At 42.0% G+C, this 23415-nt stretch overlaps 1 protein-coding gene across 6 annotated transcripts in view; it reads left to right on the top strand.

The window, feature by feature from the left end:
* LOC121554748 (serine/threonine-protein phosphatase 2B catalytic subunit alpha isoform) overlaps window positions 1–23415 on the top strand; it is a 118269-nt gene that overhangs the window by 47357 nt on the left and 47497 nt on the right. For all 6 annotated transcript variants that reach the window (XM_045211968.1, XM_045211967.1, XM_045211966.1 and 3 more), the window contains exon 2: window positions 18557–18757. In XM_045211968.1, coding sequence (XP_045067903.1) covers window positions 18557–18757 — 201 coding nt within the window. The remainder of the gene's footprint in view (window positions 1–18556; window positions 18758–23415) is intronic.

Below are 23415 nucleotides of genomic sequence, written 5' to 3'. Positions count from 1 at the left end.
TCGCTCTGGATAAGAGCGTCTGCTAAATGACTAAAATGTAAATGTAATCTACAGGTCGGGGGGCAAATATAGACCAGACTCATCCCCTTGGTATCTGTCTAGTAATTGCATTCTAGAAATGCCAACATCTCGGGCTGCCAGCAAGCTGAGTGCTCCTCTCCACGGGAGGTGCGATCAACGCGCCTGTTGAGGCATATTTTTTTCGGAAGGCAAGCAGTGAGTAAAAAAAAAACATGGAAAGCGGGTTTTACTTGTTTGAGCAATTGTGGCATTAGGTCTACTCATTTCAGTGTTAATACTATTGGATCATACCTGTTCTTCTGATCAATTAGACATGTTATGGCTTGTTATTGTTCATAATTATGGGGAAAATGACCAACTGACTCAACATCAATCATTTGAAATCGATTCCTTTTTATCAAATATCTCACCATGTCGAGAAATGGGAGAATAGAGGGAGAATACTGTGTTGTTCTGTTGTGATGTATTAACTTTGTAGTCTTCACAATGATAGCATGTCATGTCAGATTTCTTTATATGGATGTGTAGACTTCAGGGTCACTCACTGGAATGCTTGGTCAACCGTTGGGCCTGAAACCATAGTTATGCCTGCAGCTTTGCTCAAAGCATCCGCACACAGTGGCATCAAGCTCAGAGAAAGTCCATGAGAAAGGATATCGATAAAGCTATTTGACACCAAACTTTTCTGATGTTGTTGTCATTCTTCAAAGACAATGGGCCAGTTTCACAAACTCTGATTAAATGAATCAAGTAGACCTGATTTCAAGGATTAGAAATAAAGAAATGTAAGATTACAAACGTCTACAGAGCCTGACAGGAATTCTTAAAATTATGATAAAAGGGATATTTTAAACCAGGTTGATGAAATCAATTGATCATGAATCTTGATATAAGAAAAATTTAATCCAGGAGTTAATATATATATATATATTTTTTTTTTTATCTGTGTCAATGAAACAAGGTCCATAAATCTGGTACCCCTCCAAAATAAACACAAGACACATTTCGGGGCACCCCACTGTGTCAAGTTAACTCATCTTGACAACTTCTCTTCTAACTGTTACTCAACACCATGCAGAAGCATCAGCACCCAAGCTGCACCTTGTTCTGTGGCGAGTTGCCGCCCTTCAGAATGTCACTGTCGGCTCTCCGAACAACCCGTTTTGTAAAGTGGCCGTCTGGCCACAGCGGAACTCTCCAGTGGGGTTAGTGCGGACACGTGTTCTCCTCTACAGAATGGTGTCGTCAGCCTTCCCTAAACGCAGGCCGGTCGAGCTGACAGGATGACGGAGTGTTGCAGTGGAGGGAGACAAAAGTGCTTCTTGTATGCAGGGCCCGGCCAGGTTCGCGTCGAGAGCGTTATCCAAACATACTCTCCAGTTTCCCTCCAGTCTGACCTTCATGTTCACTATCTGGTCTGGCGGGAGAGGGGAGGAGCAAAACATGCCTTGATAGTCCTTCAGGGGGGTGTGGTCTCAATGAAATGACCTTGTAGATAAATAAAGATAAATGAACAGACTGACCGCTGACACCAATATACATGATTAGTGTAGTCTTTTTTTCTAGACTTTGTTGACATTTTATAGCATACTGTTGAACATAGACTTTGTTGACATTTTATAGCATACTGTTGAACATAGACTTTGAAATGGAAGGTTGGAGGATATGTACATGTCTCATTTGATAATACTAGGTTCAGAGTAAGTGTATCCTGTTGTAATATGTTGAAGTCATGTGCAGCTATATTTTCCAGCTGAATGTAAGCACCCGATCTAGGCTTTAGCAGCAGTTTAGTTAAATATGCTTCCTCCAGTAACACCCTGTTTCCCCTGTCCTCCCAGACTCCTGCTTTCTTCCCTCTTGGCTACGCTCTGAAGCTGACTATAGTTCCCTGGCTCTAATGACAGCTAATCCTGTGTCACGGCACAGAGGGAGGCAGGCCCGGCACCACAACCAAGGAACTAACATCTTCTTCAGCGGCTGTCAGTCGGCTGGCTAGGCTTTTTAGCGCAGGAGATGCTACAGTTAGGGAGACGCTACAGTGCAGGAGATCTTGCTACAGTTTGCGACTAGCAAGTTAGTTAGCCTCTGGGCCACAATGTTATGTCGTGTTGTGGAGCGATAACTAGTGTCATGGTGTGAAAGTTCTGGAGACTTTTGTGTTTTGGGTTGGCACTGCGCTGTAAAGGGTTGCTGAAGTCATGGGAAGGGTCTTTGCGACATGCACGTTAACTATCTGGGATTGGTTGGTGATGTATTTGTCCCAGAGGGCAAAATGTGCAATATTTTCCCGTAGCAACGGAATAGATAGAGGTGGAATGCATTCACCATAATTTCAAGGCAGGAAACATGGGTAAGTGTTTGTAAAGTAGGGGTCTTGAAAAGGTGTCCGGTGTGTGTGGTGTCCTGGGGAGGCTCAGGGGCACTAAGAGTAAAAGCACAGCAAAGGTACGAGAGAGGATGTGACTGCTGCATGTTTAGCTAAAGAGCAGCTCTGGTCTGGATCGCAAGTGCTGAACCGACCATGGTAAAATCAGCCTTCAGCTCATATGTTTTTAAGGTGCAGTATGCAGAAATCGCTGGTTGCTAAAATTCTAATAGTTCGCCTAATTTCAGTTTGTGACAAAGCAAGCAAGTGTAGTGTAGAGAATCATTGTACCATCAAAACTGCTGTGCAATACCTTTTCAATAACAATTGTTTGAAGCTGGTGTACAAAACTGAAAGTAAAAGATGCAAAAACTAAACGTAACAATGGGAAACATTGAAATAGCGCACTTAGAACAGATCTACCGCTTCTTAGACTTGCTTTTAATGAGAATGACAGATCTATAACTCACATTTCTACATGCATTTAGTCAGGTTGCCCACAAAGTTACATATTGCAGCTTTAAACATGATTTCAATTTATGACTTAAGAAATTGAATAACTTTTTCAATCAACCGCAATTGTTCAAAGTGGCTTTTTGAGCACACCAATGGTTATGTACAGTTCTTCACTCTCCCATTGAGGTATATCAATTGAGATGGTGAGTCACTGTATGATAAACAATGCTAATGAGAAGATCTGTGCTTGTCGATATGGTGCTTCTCATACGAGCATTTAGTCTGCGTAAGGCAGTCTGCGTCAAAGGCTGTCTGTCATTCAGTAGTCGACAGTCAGTCAGGGAGAGTGGGTGCTTTGACGGATTGACAGGCCTACCACAGTATACTGATTTCCCCAGCCTCATTCAGTTCCCTCCATGTTCTCATTGACGTATCGTACCGTCCCTCTGATCCTCTCTGCTGGCCCTGACTCGTCATCATCCCTGCACGGCCGCAGTCATCAGCCATCCACCATCCGCCAGGCAGCTGTGAAACGGTGGGTCCCCACTGGCCACTCGGTCGATGTGATTGATCCTCCCCTACTGCCATCAATGGGCCGACACACGCCAACCACCAGCAGCACAGTGTGGGCCAGGAGCCAAGGGAGCCAGCACAGGAAGGGGACATCCCCGAGAGAAGGAGGGAGAGGGAGAGAGAGACTAACCTGTGCTTGTCAGGAATTGATTAATACACGCTTTACATACATGAAGATACCCACTTGTATTTTCACAGCAACTGACACGTGTTTTGACTGCCATGTTGCTAAAGCTCCAGTGTGACCTTTCATTTAAGTTGTTTCAATCTATCGAACGAGGACAATCATTTTGCTCATTACTCAATCTCCTACAGCCCTCAAACTGGCCATAAACCGGCATTTTAAATGCTATTGTCTTAGTGCTGACAGCCTTGGCGATACGGACGCGCTGGATTGATGACGTCCCTTGGCTTGTTTTGGAGCCAGCTTCTGTCCCTCACTGTCACTGTCTACACATAGATGGTGTCATTGTCATTCGAAGGAAAGAAGCTCCCGCACACTGCACTTTCAAAGTATCTCTTTGATTTTAATGCTATACCATAGAACCAATATTTCCTTATGATGGCCGATGCAGATACCATAGATGCCTCACTTGTTGGCTCCTTCCCTCCGCGTTAGGTAGACCCATCTTTGTGCACATCAGTCCACACCACCATAGATTTCACACAATGTGTCATGGCACTGTAGGAGTTCTCTATTGTTAGGAGGACCTGAAGGTGCCCTGTGTGTGTGTGTGTGTGTGTGTGTGTGTGTGTGTGTGTGTGTGTGTGTGTGTGTGTGTGTGTGTGTGTGTGTGTGTGTGTGTGTGTGTGTGTGTGTGTGTGTGTGTGTGTGTGTGTGTGTGTGTGTGTGTGTGTGTGTGAGCTTTTAACCACTATAGCCGTAGGCATCTCCTTTTAAAGCCAATATTTTGCTATGATGGATAAAAGATCAGACTGAGACTGTATTCTGCTCTAGTTTCCGTGGCAACCCCTTTACCCATTTTGTTTTAAAAAATCTATATTATGGTTTAAAAGCTTGTTATTTTTAAAGTGTAATGATGTGTGTAAGATGTACATACCATGAATTTTTCTGTGGGTATTAAAATATGATTTTGTGTTATTACCAATAAAAACAGACGAGGGAAATATCCCAGCGACGGGAAGGAATGATATATTAAGATAATGAAATACTGAAAATGTGTAATAGTTATTGAAAACAGGAACAATTAATTTGAACACTGGGCCAATTTATTTTACATTTTTGTTATTATTTTGTTATTTTATTATTGACTACAATTACCACCTGACTAATCAGTGCTTGTTCAGAATTGTTTTATCTGAACATTTTATGAACTGGAGTCGAAGTCACTCACCAACTACCTCTAGTCCGATTTAAATTGTGCCCTGAACATGATGAACTACTGATAACTTTGTTAGGTAATTAATTAATAAATATGCTTGTCCTTATGTGATGCCTTTATAGAGGGGTTAGATTTTGACAGTGCCCATTTGGACACTTTCCATCTAGCAGCTAGCAGCTCTCCTCTTTCCCCTCACTTTGCATTCTCTGCTTCCTCTGGACCAGAGTGCCAGGGGCACCAACTGTGTGTGTGCGTCTATGTGTGTGTGCATTCGTATGTGCTTGCGTTCAAGTGTGTGTGGGTGTGGGTGTTGTTTGGCTCGGCCTTGCTTCCTGCCCCTGGGTACACCACCAGTATATCCCCGTCTCTCCCTTGCTCTCCCTTTTCCTCACTGCTTTTCAAATACAGGCAGCACAATGAAGGTCTGAGTCTGCGGTACTAAAAGGCACTAGTTTCAAAGCCCTGTTCCGCTAAGCGTCTTGTCCTGAGCCAGCTTCACTCCTACTAATGCATGCTAAAGAGACACACGCAAACGTCTAAATGACCCTTTGAAAAGCCGGGACCTCTCCTTTACTTAGTAGATAGAACAGAAGCCTAGGCTCCTCCAACGCTGACAAGAGCACATTTGGTTGCCATGAGCGCCATTATTCTGGTGCTTCATCTCCATATTACACAATATGGAAAACCAGAACTGTTTCCTCGTTCCCTGTAGTGGGTTTAAAAGGTTGGATGGTGTAGAATGGATTTAGAGTAGATAAAATATTGTAGGCTACCATGTAGTATTATTGGTCAGTCCGCAGCTTCATTAGAAAGCTTGTCCAGTCTAAGAAAATTGTGGATCGCAAGTCGCAGATCTCAATATGACTTCCTTAAAGGATGTGTGGTTGATTCAACACCAGAACAGATAACTATTCAAGAAAACCCAGTGTGGGAACCACCTGAGAGAAATTAGCATATTGTTTTATTGAAAGCTGGCCAGTAGCGAGGTAGCTAGAGAAAGGAGTTAGTTACTAAGGCTGGCTTAGTCCAGCTTCAGCCTTGCACATACTAGAAAAGTGTTTATGGGGTAAGTGGGTTTTCGGTGGGATTACTATTCCTTTCTGGCTCTGGCTTTCTTTGCTCTTGAATCATCCCAAATGAAATTGGCAGCCATAAACCCTGACTTAAACGTTCTTTTAATCGCCTTTTCATATTATAATAACGCAGCGCCATGCATGCTGCAAGGGGAACAGTAGGCGGGTTTTAAATATGTAGGGTTCACCCCAGAATTTATTACGCCTTAATTGTATCTCAGTATTGCATCTCCTAGGCAGAGTGCTGACTTATGAATATATGATTGGCAGCTTTGTAGCCATTTTAAATGAGAGGTAGGGTGGGGGGAGACTGAAAGCTGTATGGAGAGGTAGCGCAAATGGAGTCAGAGGTGCGTCCCAAATGGCAACCTATTCTCTACATTACACTCTCAAAATGAGTGCACCGTATAGGAGATAGGGTGCCATTTGAGATGCAACCCCAGTAGTTAAAGATGTGCAGCAAAGCACACGACAAACAATAATGTATCTCCATCGACACACAGATGTTACAAACTTGAGTAATGGGTGAAGTGTTTCAACACAAGTGTCGGAATGGATATACTATTATTCAGCGTCTTTGGATGTGGCAGACAACGTTGTCCAAAATTGACCAGAGGTTCCAGTTGGTGCTAGAAGTTTCCAATGCCTCTTCTATCCCTTCCGTCATCCAAATATCCTGACCCGTTTGAACACTTTCAATATTCTCTACCAATTAGCCATTACCCAGTAGCATACTCTCTTCTCCGTCTCTTTGTGGTTATGTAATTTAATTAATAAGCCCTGAGCAGGTTGTTTGGGGAATGAGATGCACCCTCTTTGTGTCCTATTCAACGCTTGGCAAATATACATCATAGGGCTGCTTCTTCACTGAAAGATTCCCAACTGGAAACCTAACTCTGCTGAAAGAGTTTTATGGGAATATGTTGAGAGATGGAAAGGGTTTTTTGGGTGCTGATTTGGATCATATTGTCCCTTGATTACCCTCCTTGGAGGGAGTAGCACTGAATATAGTAATGTAACCAGGAAAGGCAATATTTTATTTGATGAAAGGCAGTGTTTTTCTCTCAGTTATTGATGATTCATGTCTTGGTTCATGACCTCCATTGTTTTTTATGTCTTTGACAAAAACTGGGAGGAAGGAACCATTCAAACAAAAGTTCAGTCATGATTTGATGGTTTTAGCTAAACATTCACTGAGAGACCACTGTAAAGCTTTGGTGTGGTGTGTGGGGGGTTACTGTGTTGTGCAGCGCGGGGGAGCAGCAACCGTGGGTGCTTGTAGACATTTGTCCACTCACTGTGTGTGTCTTTTGGCACTTTGACAGAAAGCGAAGCTCACCGCCGATGCCTGATGCCTTGGGGCGACAAGCACAGAGTGAGTTCAGTGAGTCACCAAAACCACAGCACACTGGCTCTTGTTTGGAATCTTGAAATATCGGCTTTGAAATAGACTATTGGAAGATTCCAATATTGCAATGTTTTTAGCCATTATCGTCCGATACAATATGGCGATACCGACATCAAGGCCGATATATAATATCGGGTGCATTGTTATAGTTGTCCATCTCGCTATCTCTATCATTTTCCCACACCCTCCTCTTTTCTCTCCTTTTTTTTTTACCTCTTGTTTTTCTCTCTTTCTGGTGGTCATGCAGTGGCTGGCGGCAGTGAAAGTGCTGGCGTGGTAACTTCTCGGGGTGTAGATGGGAAGTGCCAGCCAAAGACTCACCCACACTCTCTGAGGGTAGCAGTTGGTGCCCTGTCAGCCATTTTCCTAGGTCAAATCCCATAGTCCATTGAAAGGCGCTGTGCTCTGCAAGATTTCATTGTGAAATCCTTGAGATGCCAAAACACTTGAATTAAGGTATTGCTTTGAAAATGAGCCTTTATCAACATTGTTTTCTGAGATTGTTTGTATATGAAATAGTAATTTTGATGTCAATGGCATGGTTGAGACTTCACATTGGCGATCTCATAGAAACAACACTTTTTCATCTTTACATAAAAGGCCTAGCCTACGGAGTTTCATTTTGTGGAAAGTTATTTTCTTCATCTAAGTCACATGCTCTATCAGCCAAGCTATACAGTATAATGTGGCCTTCATTATTATCCATCCTATCTTTGTGCAGCTAATCGTCTTTTTGCTGTCGTGACGTGATTTTCATTAATCTGATGACCGTTATTTATCGAATCAACTAACTATGTTTAAATGTCACTCGATTATATGAATCATGTAACAATTAACTAATTAGGATTTTGGGGCACCACGGAAGAAGTTGTTTAACGAGTTACCATCTCCCAAATTAAACTCTTAGAAGATATATATATCCTATCGTTCAAAGGTTTGGGGTCACTTAGAAATGTCCTTCTTTTCAAAAGAAAAGCAATTATTATGTCCATTTTTAAATAACATCAAATTGATCAGAAATACAGTGTAGACATTGTTAATGTTGTAAATGGCTATTGTAGCTGGAAACGGCTGATTTGTAATGGAATATCTACATAGGCGTACAGAGGCCCATTATCAACAACCATCAGTCCTGTGTTCCAATGGCACGTTGTGTTTAATAATCCAAGTTTATCGTTTTAAAAGGCTAATTGATCATTAGAAAACCCTTTTGCAATTATGTTAGCACAGCTGAAAACTGGTGTGCTGATTAAAGAAGCAATACAACTGGCCTTCTTGAGACAAGTTGAGTATCTGGAGCATCAGTAACTGTGGGTTCGATTACAGGCTCAAAATGGCCAGAAACAAATCATTTTCTTCTGATACTCATCAGTCTATTCTTGTTCTGAGAAATGAAGGCTATTCCATGCAAGAAATTGCCAAGAAACTGAAGATCTCGTACAACGCTGTGTACTACTTCCTTCACAGAACAGCGCAAACTGGCTCTAACCAGAATAGAAAGAGGAGTGGGAGGCCTCAGTGCACAACTGAGCAAGAGGACAAATGCATTAGAGTGTCTAGTTTGAGAAACAGGCGCCTCACAGGTCCTCAACTGGCAGCTTCATTAAATAGTACCCGCAAAACACCAGTCTCAACGTCAACAGTGAAGAGGCGACTCCGGGATGCTGACCTAGGCAGAGTTTCAAAGAAAAAGCCATATCTCAGACTGGCCATCTTAATCTTTTCTTTTTATTGGCCAGTCTGATATATGGCTTTTTCTTTGCAACTCCGCCTTTCTGCTCAGACACTGTTCAGTCTGTGGTGAAGGCTGATTGGCTTGAGATGATCATGTAGCCACAGTTATGTTGCCTGGTTTGAGACCCATAGAAAGTAGCTGCTTCCTGGGCTGGAGGCTGGCTGTAAGCTGTAATGTGATTGACACTTCCAGAAAGTCAGGGTTCCCTGGTCAATAGCAATGGGAGCATTCTTTTTTCCCCTGCGTTAAGTAGGCCTGCAGCTCATAAAGAGGAAAATAGTTATCCATTACTAGTAAGAAGGCGAAAGGGAAAAAAAATCAGTGGTATTTTTGATGCGGTTGTATGCTACTGCATTAGCAGGTGTTATGCTGGATGAGAGAAGTGGGTCACTGTTCAGTGGTTTCAATGGACATTCATATCAAAAAGAGCTACTTGCTGAACAATGCAGTGACGACACGACTCCCTCTTCTATGCTTCTCGATCTTCCGTAGTGCTCTGTTGATTCTATATCTTTTGAGTTTGAGACAAGGCCATAACCATAGAATTGAATGGTCATGATCCTTTTTATGATGGGATAAAGGTCAGCCATTTCAGTCAGGGAGTTTGTCAACCATGGTTTGCCAGTGCTGTGATAAGATATTGTGTAAAATATCTAGCCAGACAGTTTTAGAGGAAGGATCCTATCAATTTTTCTAATTAACTGCCAATATGCCAACATTCCATTCAAACAATGCAGTCAATCCACAGTCATATACTGGCTGAAATCAGTTGATGATAGGACAGAGTTAGACAAGTTGTAAATGCAACAAGTACTGATATTGTATCATATAATAGCACTCACAGCTTTCCAATATATATATATATATATATATATATATATATATATATATATATATATAACAGTGAGGGAAAAAAGTATTTGATCCCCTGCTGATTTTGTACTTTTGCCCACTGACAAAGAAATGATCAGTCTATAATTTTAATGGTAGGTTTATTTGAACAGTGAGAGACAGAAAAACGCATGTCAAAAATGTTATAAATTGATTTGCATTTTAATGAGGGAAATAAGTATTTGACCCCTCTGCAAAACATGACTTAGTACTTGGTGGCAAAACCCTTGTTGGCAATCACAGAGGTCAGACGTTTCTTGTAGTTGGCCACCAGGTTTGCACACATCTCAGGAGGGATTTTGTCCCGCTCCTCTTTGCAGATCTTCTCCAAGTCATTAAGGTTTCGAGGCTGACGTTTGGCAACTCAAACCTTCAGCTCCCTCCACAGATTGTCTATGGGATTAAGGTCTGGAGACTGGCTAGGCCACTCCAGGACCTTAATGTGCTTCTTCTTGAGCCACTCCTTTGTTGCCTTGGCCGTGTGTTTTGGGTCATTGTCATGCTGGAATACCCATCCACGACCCATTTTCAATGCCCTGGCTGAGGGAAGGAGGTTCTCACCCAAGATTTGATGGTACATGGCCCCGTCCATCATCCCTTTGATGCGGTGAAGTTGTCCTGTCCCCTTAGCAGAAAAACACCCCCAAAGCATAATGTTTCCACCTCCATGTTTGACGGTGGGGATGGTGTTCTTGGGGTCATAGGCAACATTCCCCCTCCTCCAAACACGGCAAGTTGAGTTGATGCCAAAGAGCTCCATTTTGGTCTCATCTGACCACAACACTTTCACCCAGTTCTCCTCTGAATCATTCAGATGTTCATTGGCAAACTTCAGACGGGCATGTATATGCGCTTTCTTGAGCAGACCTTGCGGGCGCTGCAGGATTTCAGTCCTTACATTTACATTTACATTTTAGTCATTTAGCAGACGCTCTTATCCAGAGCGACTTACAGTTAGTGAGTGCATACATCATTTTTTGTATTTTTCATACTGGCCCCCCGTGGGAATCAAACACACAACCCTGGCGTTGCAAACGCCATGCTCTACCAACTGAGCTACATCCCTGCCGGCCATTCCCTCCCCTACCCTGGACGACGCTGGGCCAATTGTGCGCCACCCCATGGGTCTCCCGGTCGCGGCCGGCTACCAGGATCTCTAGTGGCACAGCTAGCACTGCGATGCAGTGCCTTAGACCACTGCGCCATGGCGTAGTGTGTTACCAATTGTTTTCTTGGTGACTATGGTCCCAGCTGCCTTGAGATCATTGACAAGATCCTCCCGTGTAGTTCTGGGCTGATTCCTCACCGTTCTCATGATCATTGCAACTCCACGAGGTGAGATCTTGCATGGAGCCCCAGACTGAGGGAGATTGACAGTTCTTTTGCGTTTCTTCCATTTGCGAATGGTCTTGTAGCTCATTCCAGCCTTGTCCCTGACATCCTTGGAGAGCTCTTTAGTCTTGGCCATGGTGGAGATTTTGGAATCTGATTGATTGATTGCTTCTGTGGACAGGTGTCTTTTATACAGCTAACAAGCTGAGATTAGAAGCACTCCCTTTAAGAGTGTGCTCCTAATCTCAGCTCGTTACCTGTATAAAAGACACCTGGGAGCCAGAAATCTTTCTGATTGAGAGGGGGTCAAATACTTATTTCCCTCATTAAAATGCAAATCAATTCATAACATTTTTGACATGCGTTTCTCTGGATTTGTTTGTTGTTATTCTGTCTCTCACTGTTCAAATAAACCTACCATTAAAATTATAGACTGATCATTTCTTTGTCAGTGGGCAAACGTACAAAATCAGCAGGGGATCAAATACTTTTTTCCCTCACTGTATATCTTTTACATTTATGGTCTGTTTACATATACAGTACCTTGCAAAAGTATTCAGACCCCTTGGAGTTTTATTGTGCTACTAAGTGGAATTAAACATTTATTTAAAAAAAATTTTTTGTCAACAATCTACAGCAAATACTCTGTAAAAATGTGATTTAAAAAAAATTAGATAAATTAAATAACTAAAATATCGTCGTTGCATAAGTATTTACTCCCTGAGTCAATGCATGTTAGAAACACCTTTGGCATTGATTACAGCTGTGAGTCTTCTTGAGTAAGTAGGCTATATAAGAGCTTTGCACACCTGTGTTGTGCAATATTTGCCCATTTATTCTTTTCAAAATTCTTCAAGCTCTGTCAAGGTGTTGGGTGTCATGGCTAGACAGCAATTTTAAAGTCTTGCCATAGATTTTCAAGCAGATTTAAGTCAGAACTGTAACTTGGCCACTCAGGAACATTCGCTGTCTTATTGGGAAGCAACTCCCGTGTAGATTTGGCCTTGTGTTGTAGGTTATTGACCTGCTGGAAGGTGAATTCCTCTCCCAGTCTCTGGTGTAAAGCAGACTGAAGCAGGTTTTCCTCTAGGATTTTGCCTGTGCTTAGCTCTATCCCATTTATTTTTGTCCTGGAAAAACTCACCAGTATTTACCAATGTAAAACATACCCATACCATGATGCAGCCACCACCATGCTTGAAAATAAGGAGGCAGTTACTCAGTTATGTGTTATGTTTGGGGCAAATCCACCACAAGGCTTTGCATTTAGGCCAAAAAGTGTATTCCTTTACTCTGTTATTTTGCAGTATTACCTTAGTGCCTTGTTGCATACAAGATGCATGTTTTCGAATATTTTACTTTTTGGGGAATCTTTTTTGGAATATTCTTCTTTTCACTCTGTCATTTAGGTCATTATTGTGGAGTCACTGCAATGTTATTGATCCATCCTCAGTTTTCTCCCGTCACAGCCATTGAACTCTGTAGCTGTTTTAAAATCACCAATGGCCTCATGGTAACATCCCTGAGCAGTTTCATTCCTGTCCTGAAGCTCAGTTCAGAAGGACGACAGTCTCTTTAATGTGTCTAGGTGGTTTAATACATAATCCACAGCATAATTATTAACTTGACCATGCTTAAAGATATATTTAATGTCTGATTTATTATTGTTACCTATCTACCAATCACTGCCCTTCTTTATGAGGCTTTGTTGTTGAATCTGTGCTTGAAATTCAATACTTGACAGATGGTGTATGTATGGGAGACAGAGGAAGGGTTAGTCATTAAAAAATCTTGTCAACCCCTATTATTTCACATAACTTATTATGTGATTTGTTAAGCCACATTTTATTCCGGAACTAATTTAGGCTTGCCTAAACAAAGGGGCTGAATACTTATGCAACGACTATATTTTAGTTATGAATTGTCTATTCATCTTAAAAATATATATTCTTTTAATCTTCCACAAAAATAGTACAATTAAATGTGAAGAAATCCAAGGGGTCTGAATACTTTTGCAAGGCACTGTATTTTAGAGGCATTTATACAGAAAATGTGTATAAAACCTGTATAAACTGTATAATTATATGACAATATTTTAGGTTTACAATAATTTCATTACACAATTTCTGATAAATCACATGCCTTACTTTTATTTTCCTGCATAAGTAAAATCAGGATTATGCCTCTACTGCCATTCTTTCCAATTAGACTGGTTTGGATTTCTCCCTGACCAATATGGCTGCCATTTTAACACCCATTCTTGAAGTTTGAGGGTTTATGACGTAGCCCCTCTAGTAATTTAATAGGATCTCTAAGGGCATAACATATTGCCTACTGCATACAGCTTTCAGTCAGATGTCAACAACAAGGGAGTGAGAGGGGAGGGAGGTGTAGACAGCTGGACCATGTTCAGTAGGGCATAACGTTCTTATTGGACAAGTTCAGATAGTTCTTCCCCATTACACTCTGTTTCAAAATGTTTGTTTTCCCCTCCTTTCTGTGTCTAGCACTGAGCATGAAACCTGTACTGAACGTTGCTCATTGATCATTTCAAGTACTGACATACAGTATACCCCTTGATTTTCATAGGAAAATGAAAATGTACTGCTTAGTTTGATCGTATCAGAAGCTTAAAAGCATGATTTGTACATACAAGACATACTGTTAAGCCCCAATAATTTGTTTGCAACATACATTATTTTATTAAAGATAAGAAAACTTACAGTATGCCTCCCATAGGAATGACATGCTATATAGGAATCCTCACGGGTCTCTCCTATGAGGCTCTTGTTGCTGAGTTGCATGCTTCTGGGAAAATGTATCGAGGTGAGATGTGGCTCCGTGGGAAATCTGTTTTCTTTCCTATGATTGAGTCCCACTACAATATGTTATGTTGATTTAAGACTCTGCTCCACAAGATGTGTACTGTATGTTGTGTGTATGTATATTGTGCGTCTCACTGTGTGCCCTTGAATGAGTAGGTGTGTCCAAACTTTTGACTGGTACTGTATGTAATTATATGGCTACATACACCAATGTATATAGTATAGGATAGGGATTCAGGAGAAGAAAGCAATTTGACCAGCTAGGGATGTTGAGATATTCTAGAAACAACAACATATCCAGCATCTTGTAATTTGAGCTTTTAAGGCAGTTGGAGATTAGTACTTTAGTTTGTTAATGTAGTGAAAGTAGCAGAGAGGTAATGTTGTGAAAGTAACAGAGAGGTAACGTAGTGAAAGTAGCAGAGGGGTAATGTAGTGAAAGTAGCAGAGGGGTAATGTGGCGAAAATAGCAGAGGGGTAATGTGGTGAAAATAGCAGAAAGGTAATTTAGTGAAAGTAGCAGAGGTAATGTCATATAATAAGGCATTGTTGTTTCAATGTGCTGAAATCTGTCTGGTATCTTTCACCTGACTTTAGACCATTGAGATGAACCCCAAGTGTCATGCTTGGTTACACAGTATCTCACAGTTTATGCACCAGTAATCCACCATTCTTCCATACTTTCTTTTTATTCTGAATATTCATAATGGCAACGTCATTATACTCCTACCTTAGAGCTGAAGTGATTGTTACACAATGTTAAAAGTGTCGACCCCCAGTATGACCAACATGGTTTCCTGTAATCAGCCTTTTGAATTATACTTTTAATCTGTGGAAAGGAATTAGTTGTCGTTCCCTTGAGTGCCTCAAATAATGCATGAGTGGGAGATAGATAATGCATTCAAAATAAATGAGGGGGAGCTGTTTTGAATAATGCATAGTATTAATTTGCTATGCAACAGGACATGGACAGCGTTTCTATCTAATGGTGGAAATGGCTCTGATTGGAGCGATGGCTCTTAACCATGCCTGTTGCTTTCCTGAGTTGAAACTCTTATTGGCCTTTTTACCAATTAAGCATCTACCTTTTCACTGATTGCCAAAAGCCATTTTCTACTCCCACAGTGATGGGAGAAATATAAATCAGGAGAAAAGAGAGTCATAGCACTTATCAGGTATATGAGATCTGACGGCAACTACAGTATTGCACTCCAGATCAACAGGCTACCCACTGGGCACACACTAGTTGAATCAATGTTGTTTCCAAGTCATTTCAATGAAATTATGTTGAACCAACGTGGAATAGACGTTGAATTGACGTCTGTGCCCAGTGGGTAGTCTCATGGTCCAGGTTGTCTTTGATAGCTGACTTCATTTATACAGGAGATTGAATCCTGAGGTTGGTCTATTTCGGGCTGAAAAAAGGGGAGCGATAAGTTTGGTAGGGTGGGGTGGTTGGTGTCGGAGAGATGAGCTGTGATCCTTGATGGTCTTTCACTGAATGAATGAACAAATTAATGAATTAATTACTGTACCTTTAGGCACAATATAAAATGATCAGTGTTTCTGTGAAATTCCCCTGTAAGTCGTGGTAAATGAGAAGGTAATGTTCAGACTATATAAATGCAGACCAATTTCTCTCCTTCTAGACTGTAGCCTGCGGAGCATCAATTGACTGATTACATGGCGGGGGGCTGAGAAATGATGAAATTAATGAAAGCTATCAGCTAATGGAGCCCAGCTTTGAGTCATCCTGAGTAATTAGCCAGGCGGACAGGAAGGCAACCAGGCAGGCGGGCAACCAGGCAGGCTGTTAGGCTCAACAATACTCATCCTGCTGCACACTCACAGTTCTAAAGTGCTGGAAAGCATGGGCGTGTGCCATTCTAAATGGCAGACTTCTAAACTGAAATATATTGCGGATAACTTCCGAATCAATTATTGACGATTAGTTAGAATGGATAAAGGAAGGGCAATGAGAAGTAGAAATTAAGGCAATACATGAAAGACAAAGACTTGAATATCAATCATCATAAAGTATGTCAAAGGGGGTAAGGTCTATGTCAATCACAGTGGCCAACGTGTATTTGGAATTGCTGTGGTTTTGCAATTTCAGAAAAAGCTAACATACTTTTGCCATCTTTGCGTTGCAAACATTAACAAACCAACTACCCTACACCTTCTCAAATGACATTAACAACACAGATATCCCGACTAGTAGTCTATGCTAACTCTCTTTTATTCACTCACATGCATAACACATTGTTCAACAGTCTGCTAAGCAACTGGACATCAGCAACCTGAGAGCATCACTTGCAGCCAGGATTATCCAACAATACTAAATGCTCTTTACCTCATCTTACTACAGGCATGGAATAAAATACTAGGAGCACTTGATTTAGCTCACTCACCGTTGCCAGGTAGGCAACGGGAGTTTTCCTGTTTGGAACCCTTCCATTGGTCCTTAGGTGCAAGCTCCACCCAGAAGCCTTTGCTCTGCTTACATTTTGTGTGCATATTCACACTTTGTGTGTGTAAAATTTGAAAGAATGGAATATTTTCAATACCACTGAAATTCATAACTGTCATCACCGCCTGCATGTTGGTGATGTCAAATTAATGTAGGGATATCCTGACATACAGTAAGTGTCAGCAATGAGATGCGTGTAAGATTGGAGACAACCCATCAGTCACTGTGTGTAGTTGCACTGATGAGTATACACACACACACATTTTTGTTGTCATGTAGCGCTCACACACACACTGTTCCCAGGAAGCAGTATACGGAGTCGTCCATTCCCCCCATGATAAGAGTAGCTCTGTGTAGCAGACGTGGTGGAAGGCTGGGGGGTAGCCTGTGTTCAACAGCTCAACATGAGACACGGGAGGCTGCATGAAGACAGACTGTCACTTTAAGCCTGGGGCTAGAGTTGCACAACAGGTGCTGAGAAGTGGCCCAGCCAGAGGGACCTTTGGTAACCCGATCTGGGGCACTGGCTGGGGTTTAAAGCACACCAGCACAGATAAGTGTTCACTGTACAGGGATGTAGGCTATGTGAAGGTGTTGGGTAGGAATAGTTTGACTGACTTGCCAATTGTTTCAGTCACCATCCATGTTGGCTGTCTGAATTGAAGCTGAGTGAGGTACTGAAAGAGAAGGTTAACTTTGCGAGCCATAATTGCAATCTCGAGCTAGCTCTGCTTTCTTGTATCATACGAATGTCTGTTGAGAGAGACTATTGAAAGTGAAATAGAAGTATATGGTTGTATCCCAATTCTCCACACTTCTCCCAAAGTGTGCACTTGCACATTCCTTGTCATGGATTTAAAGCATTGGATTGGTGTAAGCATTGGCTGGAGTTAGTTTACACCATGACGGGAAGTGTTCAAGTGCACACTTCAGGAGATCTGTGCAGTTTTGGCAGCACAGATGGTAGATCAAATTAAGCCCCATAATTATATTGAGCTTTTCTATTATTTTATTCATTACAGTGTGACATGGAGGTGTGCTAGATTTCTGATTTACAGATAAGGTCACCAAAGTGAAATCATTGCCCCGGTCTGTGAGATCCCCTCTCCACTCAATGACGCTATTCCTGTAATGGCTAATGGTACAGCACATTACTCTGTCGTTAGCAGTGATGCTGCTCTGGGATGTTAATTAGGACGGTATCCTCTTTTCTGATGGTGTGAAAATGCTGAGTTAGTGAATCCATTTCATATTTTCGTAAATTCGTGGTGGCTAATTTGCAATTAACTATCAGGGAGGTGAACCTTCTTTGTACTGTACAGCTGTGTGTAAATCATATGATGGCTATTACTGTGCATCTGTATTATATAATCGGATGGCTATTACATTGTGTGGAAACAAGAAAGCTTGACTGTGTCATGATTTTAAACTAATTCCACCGAAATGAATGCCTTGTTTCTGCTGTTCTGCTTTCCTCAAATGAAGGATATTGTTGTGGGTGACTGCAATTAGTCAATAATGAAGGTGGCCGCAAGGCCAGGACAGTGAGTGTTTGAGAGGATTAGGTGTAGGCGGCAGCAGCAACACACAGTTCTGCTAGCTACAGGCAATCAAATATTAGCTGTGATAATTATTGTAATTTCAAAGGCATCATTAGTGTATGCTAAACTGGCATTTGGTTTTCTGTTTGATAATTGCTGAAAGCACGCTTTTACATTATTTTGAGGGGTGGCATTTTGCTATCTAAACTTAATGTTCCTCTTGACATCAGTTTGTTTACTATTTGAATAAATCCTATATAGATATATTCACAAATGTGTTTTGTTGCATGCAATGAGAGGTGCAGTATTTCCCTTAACACCTTTTCTCAGGCCAGATATGTGTCAAATATATTTCGTCCAAAGACTTCAACTTGCTCAGTGATTCAACTGTAGCTTTGACTTAGTCCTCTTGGGAGGATATAATCTCCACCATGGCTCTCCTCCTCACTCTTTACTGTGTGAGGGCATTTGTACCTGTGGGTTTGAGGTACTAACTGTCCTCCTCTTCCTTCTCCTCCAGCTGTCCCGTTCCCGCCAAGTCACCGGCTCACAGCCAAGGAGGTGTTTGACAGCGATGGGAAGCCCAAAGTGGACGTGCTCAAAGGCCACCTGACCAAGGAGGGCCGCGTGGAGGAGAGTGTGGCCCTCAGGCTCATCGGAGAGGGAGCAGCCATTTTGAGGGCTGAGAAGAACCTGCTGGACATAGAGGCCCCCGTGACAGGTTATTGAGTCAAACACACACACACACACACACACACACACACACACACACACAGGATATAGACATACACACACACAGACACACCTAATGCCTGCACACACACACTTCTTATTTCCCAAAATCTAGAAGCGCTTACTTATGATGGGAGTCTACCTGGTTGTGTGTGGTCTCAACATTTGACAGTACCCAAAGTCATTCTGTAGCCTAAATACTGCAATGTGGGTTTGTTTGAACTTCGCCCTCCCTCCCTCGCTCTCTCTGGGGCGTCCTTATCCAACCTTCTGACTTTTCCCACTTCCCCTGAGTATGTGAGTCACCGTCAGGCTTTCAAGGACGTGCGTGGGCTCTGCTGCCCATCACCAGAACGCTGTAACAAGCACAGGGCAGAGGGACATTTCAACTGGTTCACATAGTCTGACCAATCAAGGTGACGCTATTTGTTCAAATGCCCTTCTGGTACATACAGACTTGAAAAGGAAAATTACTCTGACACACACATGATAGACGTATTTACCCTCGTGAAGAGGTGAATAGAGTACATTTTTCTTCATGTCATATAACATGTTGTGTGAGCCAGTGAAATGGATTTCATTGTAATATGCTTCCTAACCATTTGTTAGGAGATGCACTAAACCTTAGTACATTTTTAAGTTTGCTTGTTTAGTTTAATCGTACATTTTTACGCGAGCTGTCATTTTTGTGTGATTTCTGACACGTTCATAAGAGCTAGTCCGATTTAAACCTACGTAAACTTATTGTTCTCTCTGTCTCTCCATTAAGTCAAGTGTCTCAGTCAAAACCCAATTAGACTTCCTAATTAGCTTCTTTGAAGGTGGCTTAATGAGAGGCAGGGGGCCAGTCTTAGGAATTAAAGGCAATAGATCGCTTCCATGAAGAGTTCGAAGAAAAATGGCATCCGTCTCTTTTATATGTTTTGTTTTAGACTCTGTTGTGCAGCCTACAAGGAAATATATAATTTGATATTCTCTTTCTTTCTAAAGTCTCTACACCACAAACCAAGTCATTACTCTGCCGTTTGGCCCTGACTGTGTTTGAATCCGTGTCTCCTGTGCACAGCAAAGATGTGTTAGTCCCTTGAGCTAAAGCCTAGGCATTAGCTTGGGTAAGACTGACTGGCTGGTAGACACAGGTCCTTACATGAGACTCAAACCCATGATATTATGGAACTCAAATCCATGGCCTTAAGGGGATGATGGAAGACGGCAGAGTATTTGTGGCTGAGTGCTGCACAATGTGCTGTAAATGATGTCTCCACTGCCTCTGCCATGATCACAAATCATAGCGCCATGTGAGGTCTTCACAGTATATAAGAAGGGACCGTTAGGGCAGTGGTTGCTATGTGTTAGGATACGTTTTATGACAAAATGGTTTCTATTTTAGTTTTGTCATACCACCCAAGTTGGTGTCATCATGTCGATGTGGTTGTTTATTTTAATTAATTATATAATTGTTATTTCTCTGAAGCATGTGGGTGTTGAAAAAACAATGTTTATTCTAAATGTCTAAACATCTTTGCTTTTTTTGTTTCAATTACCATACATTTTTAACAGTAACTATATTTTAAACTAATGGATAGATGGCAAACTGCCCAGCTAGCACATTTGGTTCCTTGGAAGTTGTGGGAACATAAGTTTTTGGTTTCCCATTGGTTCTAGGAATGAAGCCATAAATTTCCTGACCGGTAAAACAGAAGGTATTTTAAACATTCTAAGAATGGAAATGAGGGAAAGGGGGATACCTAGTCAGTTGCACAACTGAATGCATTCAACCGAAATGTGTCTTCCGCTTTTAACCCAACCCCTCTGAATCAAAGAGGTGCGGGGGGCTGCCTTAATTGACATCCACATAATCTGCGCCCGGGGAGCAGTTGTTTTTGGGGGTTAACTGCCTTGCTCAAGGGCAGAACGGCAGATTGTTCTACTTTAACAGCTTGGGATTCGAACCAGCGACCTTTCGGTTACTGTCCCAACACTCTTAACCGCCACCCCCAATTTACTAGGTTATTTTAAGGTAATTAAATAACATTCTGAGAAAGTGTTTCAATAAGACTTTTAATAACACTGCTAGCTTAGTTTTGGTTAACTGAACTCCAGCACAGATAGGACACATATAAATCCATTTGCTTAGGCATTAATCATGCAAACACATGTATTTTTTATTGTGGCATGGCATCAGTGAGATTCGAACCTATGATCTTGTAATCTCTATCCATGGAATTAGTCCACTGCACCGCAAAGATGGAGCTACTGTAGCATACATACCATGTAAAAAAAAAAAAAATTTTAGTTTTAGTCTATTCAAACAGACCCCATTTCAAAGGAAACAAGCACTCATTAAGATCAGGTGTGGCCAATTAGTGGGCGCAGCTAACACACCTGAACATACTTAACAAGATAGAGGATAGAGAGTTTTGTTGATGCTGAGAACAGAATGTATATGTTTTTAAATAACATTCTTAGAACGTTATTTGAACGTTACTAAAGTTTTCTTGTGCTTTTTATGGAAAGTTTTCTTAACGTTTTTAGAACAATTTGAGGAAACCTGTAGGAAAAGTTATGCTGAAGTACTGAAATTCCCACAGAAGAATGTTGTTTCTTAACGTTCTCTGAACTATTTGAGAACATTCCCAACGTCAAACCAGTTGGAGAACGTTCCTAGAACATTACCAAAATTGAAATTAAATGCAACCATGTTTGAATTTTTAGGAAACGTTCTGATAAAGTAATGAAATAACAAGAAAATAATGTTTTTTTGTCAAGTTCCTTAAATATGCTCAGAATGTTCCAAAGCCAAGCAATTATCCAGCACCATTCCCAGAAATGTGTGGGAAGGTTGTATGCAAAATAACCATAGGACAACACGCTCTCACCAAGCTTTAAGATACATATGGTTCTCAGAACTTTATGTGCTAGCTGGGTGTATTGCATAATTGCATTATTTCTAATGATGCTTGTAGAATATGTTTGGTTGCTCCATAATGCTATTTGTGTGGTCCCTATCTCATTCTCTGCAGATTGTATTATGTAAGCAATACCTCTCATTCCGTAGTAAAGAAAAAAGTCTGGACCTGCAATTCATCATTGCTATCTTCCAGAGAAATCAGTTGTATGTGATTGGTTCTAAAGTGTAATGGAGAGTGGGAGAAAAGGCTTGGTTGTGTGTTGGTTGTGAATCAGCCTGGGGGATGGTGGAGGCAGAGGTAGGGGTTAACATTAGCTACTTCTACTCCCACTCCCACTCCTACACCCACCACCCGCCCCTCTCCTACTCAACAGTCCTATTCTACGGCAAGGATACACACGTATACACACACACACACACACACACAAACACCCATCCACAGACACACTGACAGCCTCACAAGGCCACATTTTCTGTTGGAACGAATACATCATTTTTTCTCACTCATACAAACAAAGCACGCTGCGTTTTCTACACCTCATTCTCCCATCTCCTCCGTCTATGTGATGTGTCTTGGCTGAATGGCCCCCCTAAGACACACAACACACACTCTCTTCCTGGTTGTGCCAGATGGCATCTGGGGTTTCATGGAGGTACCGGGCCACAGTGTTAGTCCATCAAGCCCAAACTGCTCCCGACACAGCTCTCTGCTGTACCATTCAGTACAACAACCTGTAGCTACTTTCTGCTATTGCAAAAACACTGCAGTAATGACTTAACTATACAACCAACGAGAGAAAATAGCCTTTTCTCTACCAGACCTTCACATCCCGGTCTGTCACATATAAAACATGAATACTGAACAGATCGCGAGCTGCATTCCATATACACTACTACTTCACTCCAGGCTGGAACTCTTCCCAGAGACTCAGCGTTGATCTCCGAAGTATTACCGATCTGCTCAATCAAAAGAGGATTTTGCACCGTCTGCCTTCCCCGGCAGATCTCACCAACTCAATGAGCTTGCTTCTGGAGTGGCCTGTGTAGGTTATAGAGCCGCGCTAGATTGCGTAAGTCAGCCACCCACACACACACTGCTGTTGCTGACTGACGATATGTTTTCGTTCTCGATCGCGCGGCAGCACCGGGCGATGGATGGTGAGAACAAATTCTAGCTCACTTGAGATAATGTACTCCCACCTGCTCATCTTATGTCGTGATTGCCTTAGTTCATGCATGTGCTATAAAAAAGGCCAGAGGAAAGCCATTGTATCTGAAAGGAATACTGCCTACTATCCATTTAGTCCAGCTGACTACAACATTTACATTTGACTCATTTAGCAGACGCCCTTATCCAGAGCAACTTACAGTAGCGAGTGCACCATGCTCTACCAACTGAGCTACACAGGACTACAATTCACCATGGCCTGGCTGCCCATTCATCAGGTCGTCACTTTGACCTCTAGGTCACTCTGGCTATTCCAGTGTGACCCCATGGCCAATTCTGTCACCATGGCGTTATCACAGAGAAACATGACACAGGTGAGAGAGAGAGAGAGAGAGAGAGAGAGAGAGAGAGAGAGAGAGAGAGAGAGAGAGAGAGAGAGAGAGAGAGAGAGGGGGGGGGGGGGGGGGGGGGAGAGAGAGAGAGAGAGAGGAGAGAGAGAGAGAGAGAGAGAGAGAGAGAGAGAGAGAGAGAGAGAGAGAGAGAGAGAGAGAGAGAGAGAGAGAGAGAG

This window comes from Coregonus clupeaformis, chromosome 39 (genome assembly GCF_020615455.1).
Source record: "Coregonus clupeaformis isolate EN_2021a chromosome 39, ASM2061545v1, whole genome shotgun sequence".
Lineage (NCBI taxonomy): Eukaryota > Metazoa > Chordata > Actinopteri > Salmoniformes > Salmonidae > Coregonus > Coregonus clupeaformis.
This window is presented reverse-complemented; position numbering and strand designations above follow the sequence as displayed.